Source organism: Melospiza georgiana, chromosome 1, assembly GCF_028018845.1.
Source record: "Melospiza georgiana isolate bMelGeo1 chromosome 1, bMelGeo1.pri, whole genome shotgun sequence".
Taxonomy (NCBI): Eukaryota; Metazoa; Chordata; class Aves; order Passeriformes; family Passerellidae; genus Melospiza; species Melospiza georgiana.
The window spans coordinates 48691636-48698033 of record NC_080430.1 but is presented as its reverse complement, the minus strand read 5'-3'; the positions used below and the strand labels follow the sequence as shown (position 1 = coordinate 48698033).

Genomic DNA, 6398 nt, shown 5'->3' with positions numbered 1-6398 from the left:
CTGAAACACTCTGGGAATAATTCCTGTATTTCTCTGGTTTTCAAAATGCTTCCAGCTCTTCATATCAGTTTCTGAATTTGGAAAACAAAATATATTTCCAATGACAGTTTAAGGTTATTAGCTTTACTTTTTCTGATTTTCCAATTCCTACTTTTTGAAAACAGTTCTAATTTAAAAAGAAAAAAATCTACAATAATACAACATCTGATTTTTATGATAATCACACAAATTTGTTGCACTGCTGGACTCCGCCTTCAACTGCTTCTGACACAGAAAACACATCTGAATCCCACTCCTAACAGCAAAGCATTAAATTAGATTTAATTAGCTGCCTATACAAATTGTTAAAATGAAGTGCAATAAATTTGTGTGATTATCATAAAAGTCAGTCATTCCAAAGAGTTTACGGTTATTCTTAGAGTAACGAGGAGGCTGTGGTGTCTTTAAGGACCAATATGCAATAAAATTTTCTCCTTGGCATCCACTTTGTCACACATGCTCACATGCAGAGAAGGTAGCTTCTTCAAAAACACCATCAATATCCTAGACACAGTTTTATTTCCACTGCTTCAGGAGATACTGCTGGCGTGCAGGAAAATACCATTTTTAATAACAGAACTGAAATGTACTCAAGCCACTAAGAAACAGTCTCCTTTGAAAAAGCCACTTTTTGCAAGCAACTCCATTTCAAATAGAATGCCTGTTTCCACAAAGAAAGCAAACCTTTTTCTAAACAAACTTGAATTTTACAGAAAATGATTTAATGATAGGAGAAATCAATCCTGTATGCATTAAGCATAAGTGAAGCTGAGTCTGCTTGTTGTGATGGCTCTAACAACCAAGCTTGCATGAATAAGACAATATGGGACAAAAAATGTGGTAGGATAAATCTCAGCTCCAGTTCTGCAAAGATTTGTGCTGGTTTTAATGGGATTACATGCAGCAGCAAAGAAAAACACAGCCGTAAGTATTCAAAGGACTGCAGCATTAGAACAGGTTGTGCTACTCAAAAATGAAGGTATACACAATACTTACCAAAATTGCAAACCTTTTAAAACAAGCATTTCCAACTAGATACATTGCCAGAAGGTTAAAAAAAAAATACCAAAACAAAACAACTCAAAATACTTGGCCACACATTTGTTTCCCAATTTATTGGAAAGAACTGAAACATAACATTTACTGTATAATTTACCTTTATTGGAGGTCAGGGGAAGGAATAACAACTTTTCTGCTGAAGACTACAATTTATTTTAATTTAGAAAATTACACCTTCAGCCAAGTTACAAATAAACCATATTGTAGAACAAACAGTGCCATTATACACTGTCAGCCCAGTTAAAGTGCCCATAATTCCTTTCAGGTACAAGAATGTCAACAGTGAAGTATTAGTCGTGGACTTAAAAAAGACAGAAAAATGCATGCCCAGAAACATAAAAAGCATTTTCCTTAAGTTGCTTAAATTAAAAGAAATCCAGGTGACAGAAGAAATATATATAGGAAATATTATAGGAAAAATATTTAAGAGTGTTACTTAGGTGTCTTTGGGAAAATCACTTTATAATCACAGCAAATTTACAATCATTTCAAGCAGACTGAATACCTCCCCAAATCTGGGTACTTGCCAAAAAGCAAGAAGTTGACTCCTGAAAGTTCACTTTAACGAGAGGACCAAACCCCAAGAGGCCTAAGCTCAGGGGACAACATCCCACTATCCCTCCATCACCTTACAGCCAAAAATTGCAGTAACAGAGATTAGGAACTCTGGTAGGAAATCCACCTATAATTCCAGTCAGAAACGAAGTGGCTGATTTGATGGTGTTTGAGTTCAGCTATTGCACACACTGCTAAACAATCTTAGATTAAGAAGGTCCCTGAATAAAAGTCTGTGTCTCAGAGGAAACAGTCTCTGCTGTACTGCCAAGCTTCAAACACAGGTCTCCTGGGCACACATTTTTAAATATTAGGAGACTAAATATATGAGCAATGACCAAATTCCCATTGTACATTTTCAGGCAGTTATGCACCATGCAGTGTGAAGCACCAGTCTTTTGCAGTTTCACATGCCCAAACATTTCCAAAGTTTTCTGCTCATTCCCATTTCTAAGGCCAGAATTTCCTGAAGAAAAGCATATTAACATGTGAAGATTTCACCAGGTTTCAATAATGGGAGTGATCCAAGGGGATAAGAGGCCAATGACAGGAGGCAGATGACAGGTGATAGAAAGTATGTAGGTGAGGTCTAGGGCCAATGAAATGTGATAGCACGTGAGAAAGTGAAGGAGCTGACCATGGTGGCAAATGGAGGGGATTATCCAGGGACCACTTCATCTTCAGGCAGTTGAAAAGCTAAAAAAGCAACTCTGTCTATTAGGCATGTGTTTTACTACAAAATGAAACATTGATGACTCAATTCTATATGACTGGATCTTTGTGCTTGCTTCAAGTCTGAGGACATGAAAATATGCAATCATGCTTAAAAGCTGCAACCGACTAAAGAAGGACCAAGTCAATGATTAAGGATGATGGAGAGCCTCTGGTTTCTAAAAGGAGAATATTTTTTGAATAGTCAATACCAGGTAAAGAAATAACCCTGGAATAACTAGAACTTGATCAGGATTTCCATTATGAGTTAGGAACTAAACAATATCTTTTAAGAGGGGTGAAAGGATTCTTACTCAGCTGATTTGCTAAAGCTTGCAGCAAACAAACAGGTTCTTGCCTTCTATTGCCTTAGGCCCAGCAAATCCTCTGGAAGTAGAACTTTCCTATTGAGGTCTGCAATATTAATTAATATTTTGTACTTAGCTCTTGGGGGTCGGTTTGGTTTTCCTGGTGATATATTCAGACTCTCTTCATTGTTAGTATTTAAAGAGATGAGGACACCATAACTTGTTTTATCTTCAGTGGAATACAAAGCCATATGAGAATCTAATCCAAAAGGACTTAAGGAAGGGCAAGAAGGGATATTTCTTCTTCCTAACAAATCAGCGAGAATTTGCTCTGAGTCTTTAATCTCCCCCAGCTTTGAGCTTCCTCAGACATACTGTAGAGAAAGGAACCAATCAAGAAATGAAAAAAAAGGGGAAGATGAGTCCAGAACCTAAGGAGACAATATACATTAGAAAAATATAGATTTCCTTACATAGGAAAGGAAGAACAGTGATAATCCTCAATAACAGAGTGTGAACATGGTTGATATATTAGAAACCCTCTTACAGAGCATAAAGATCAGGTCTGCATTGGAATGTCACACAGAGGGAAAAGAAAAGCCTGAGAAAAGGCAGTAGGAGATGAGAGGGGATTTTCACCATTTTTTTGTCTTAGTCCTGCCTAATATTACTTTCAACACCAGCAAGCAAAGCTTGAGGCTGAGCTCTCCAAAATCATATGGGTTTTTATTGCTACAAATAAATTAAACCATAATGTTTGGGGACCTGGACTCCCTTGGACAACACAAAGGCAGAGCAAGAACAGTGGAAGCAACAAGAGAAAAGAAGGAATAATGAAGTAGAAGAGAAAGAAAGAAGTAAAAACCCTGAGAAGCACCTGGAAGCTTTTTCAGCCTCCAACCTGAAGGAGGAGGGCCTAATGCCACACATCTATTAGCAACAGTGACAAACCTGTGCCTCAGCACTGCCACAGCAGCATCTGTACCTACAGGTGCCCTCCAGTGACCACCGGGCACAGACCATGTTTAGCCTGTCTGGAACACAGAGAACGTGAAAGAAAAACAAAATCATTGAAAGAATAATTACTTTTATAATCATCACAAGCAAATTCTCCATCTTCTGCACTATGAATAAGGCTGCAGACAGGTTCTTAAAGGTGAAAAAGGCAACTTGTAACACAATCTCCAAACTCTCTGATTCATTGTTGATCAAATACTTTTTGTCACTTCAGACTTTATTCCTAAACAACTATATTAAAAATAAGATAATTACAAAATATAATATTGCACATCAGAAGCTATTTTTCCACAGTTTCCTATCCAAAATAGACTTAAATTGACAGAGGATACATTATTACTAGTACTCAATTACAATGTAATGCTTTTATAGTATTAGGTTACATTAGGTTCCCTTCACTCAGGGAAGCACTTAAATCCATTCTTGTTTTCAGGAAAAGGAAAAGTCTTCCTGACTCAGAGACTCCAAAGCAGAAGTATGACATATCACAGAGCTACTACTTGGGCATACAGAAAAGATTTGATTGGTTTGTTTCACCAATTCTTGAACGCCACAGCAAGTCTTATTCCAGTAAGTATTAGAAATAAGCTAATTCAATTTAAAGTGCAATTCTCCTTTAAGAGTCAAGTGATCTCTACTTTTATACATAATTCTTGCAGAAAAACAGTCACAAGATGAAACAGAAACGTGATGACAGCACCCTACACTTTTTGGTTATTCAGCAACTTCACACAAAATATTAGCACTCACCAAAAAATAATATTCTGGTTTTATATAGTTGTGAAAATGTTCCACTGATTCTGAAATGCTTCTGACATTTCTCACTATGAAATACATAGACAGAGCAGCAGCTCTCCAAGTGTAAAATACCTTCCTTCATTTCTACAGGCTGTGTATTCAGTGCCAACACTACTGACATTCTAACATCAATATTATTTGCTAACACATAGAACTTGAGGACAAAGAATTATAAAATGGAAAACTCAAGTGCTTTTTCAATTTAATTAATAATCAAAAGTTCTGAGATTCAAAAGCTGGTTTAGGTCATGGCCCCTCTCTGGGCTGTAATTTTCCCCTACAGAATTTCTTTAAAACTGCATCAAATAAAAATATTAAAAACCATATGCAACAGAACATCTGACGCTTCCCCTGGGAGACCTTTCCACAGCCAACAAGTTGTTTTTCCTCAAGCTGGATTTTCATTTAATTTCATCCCATTGCCTATTCTCATGGACGCAAGGAGAAAAGGTCACAGGAAGGGCAAGAGATGGAAAAACCCAACCAAACAAACAAAACAATTGCTAAATTACACTGGAAAAGTGGGATGATGAAAGGGAAACTATGAAGGCAAGGGTTAACTTTAGTCCCAAGTTCCAAGCTTTTTCTTCTCCACCAGCATGGAAAAGTCACAGATGCACATGGATGCCTCCAAGAAGGAAAAAACTCAATATGGAAAATTGACTGAGTTACCATTCCATAACTGTGATTTTGGGAAAAGAAGCAAAGTGCCCTTAGAACTGCTTAACTTCCTACTGCCCAGAGGAGGAAGAAAACCTCTTTGAAACTTGTTATTATTTGAATCTTGAAAAGGTATCAGCCATATCTTCCATTTTCTAAAAACAAATGAAACCTACATAGTAGACAGCACCACCTTCTGTAAAAGGAACATTGTACCATCTATTACCCTGAACAACAAGTGTGAAAGATGTTACCAAAGGAGATATCACAAAACATAAGATTTAGTCAAGGGTTTGTATTCCCTCACAACCTAATAAATACAGTACCTGGCTGTTCATTTAACACTTCCTACAGCTCAACAATTTATTTACTTTTTATTCTTCCTTCTCTGTGGCTAGAAGGAATTAGTGAAAAGACTCTTTAAAGAATTAGTGCAAGCCGTGTATGCACACAGCTATTTTGAAAACATTACAAACACAAAGCTCCTGGAGGATATCATACAAAAAGGATGAGAGAAGATTCACCACTAGTGTGAGTCACAGAAGCAAACGTTTGTAAAAGATGTAAAAGCCCTAATCAGTACTTAAAGAAAAAGAACAGACACCCTCCAGAATTCATCTAGTCCCCGCTGCTTTCAACAGAGAGAAAGCAAGTAACATCAGAGGAGGTGGATGTGAATGTGATCTCTGTCCTTCAGAATCTCAGAATCAAAAAAAAAAAAGGCATGGCAATAGCCACCAACAGGTACACATTAAATTCCCAATTCATTTAGAAAAGAAAACATAAATGATTGGTTAATCAATAAAAAGAAGACAAAATGAGCTTGAAAGATTTCATGTGCCCTCATCAACAACTTCCTTTCGGCGCTGGGCCCGGAAATGGCGCTCGATGTTGATTGTCACCTCCCTCTGCAGATTCCTGCTGTTGGTTTTCCCAGCTGTCCTGATCCAGGGGTGCTGAAGTACCTGACGTGCTGTGTAGCGCTTCTGGGGATCCACTATCAACAGCCTGGTGATGAGGTCTTTTGCTGCTATTATGGAAGGAAGCAAAGGAGAGAGGGGTGAAGCACGGTGGTGTGCAACATGCTCCAGGATGTGCAATCCTGTGCAATGTGCTCCAGCACGACCCTGCTTGAGCAGGGTGTTTGAAACACATCACCCACTGTGGTCACTTCCAACCTTACCATTCCGTCATGGTGACAGTTATACCCACACAAAATGTCCTTCTTGCTTTTTTCATTAGTTTTACCAC

The 6398-nt window shown here is 37.8% G+C and overlaps 1 protein-coding gene across 1 annotated transcript in view; it reads right to left on the bottom strand.

Moving 5' to 3' along the window:
* Window positions 1-246: 246 nt before the first annotated feature.
* DCLK3 (doublecortin like kinase 3) overlaps window positions 247-6398 on the bottom strand; it is a 31162-nt gene continuing 25010 nt past the window's right edge. The window contains exon 5 of the mRNA XM_058029625.1: window positions 247-6177. Within this exon, the coding sequence (XP_057885608.1) occupies window positions 5981-6177 (197 nt within the window). The 3' untranslated portion in view covers window positions 247-5980. The remainder of the gene's footprint in view (window positions 6178-6398) is intronic.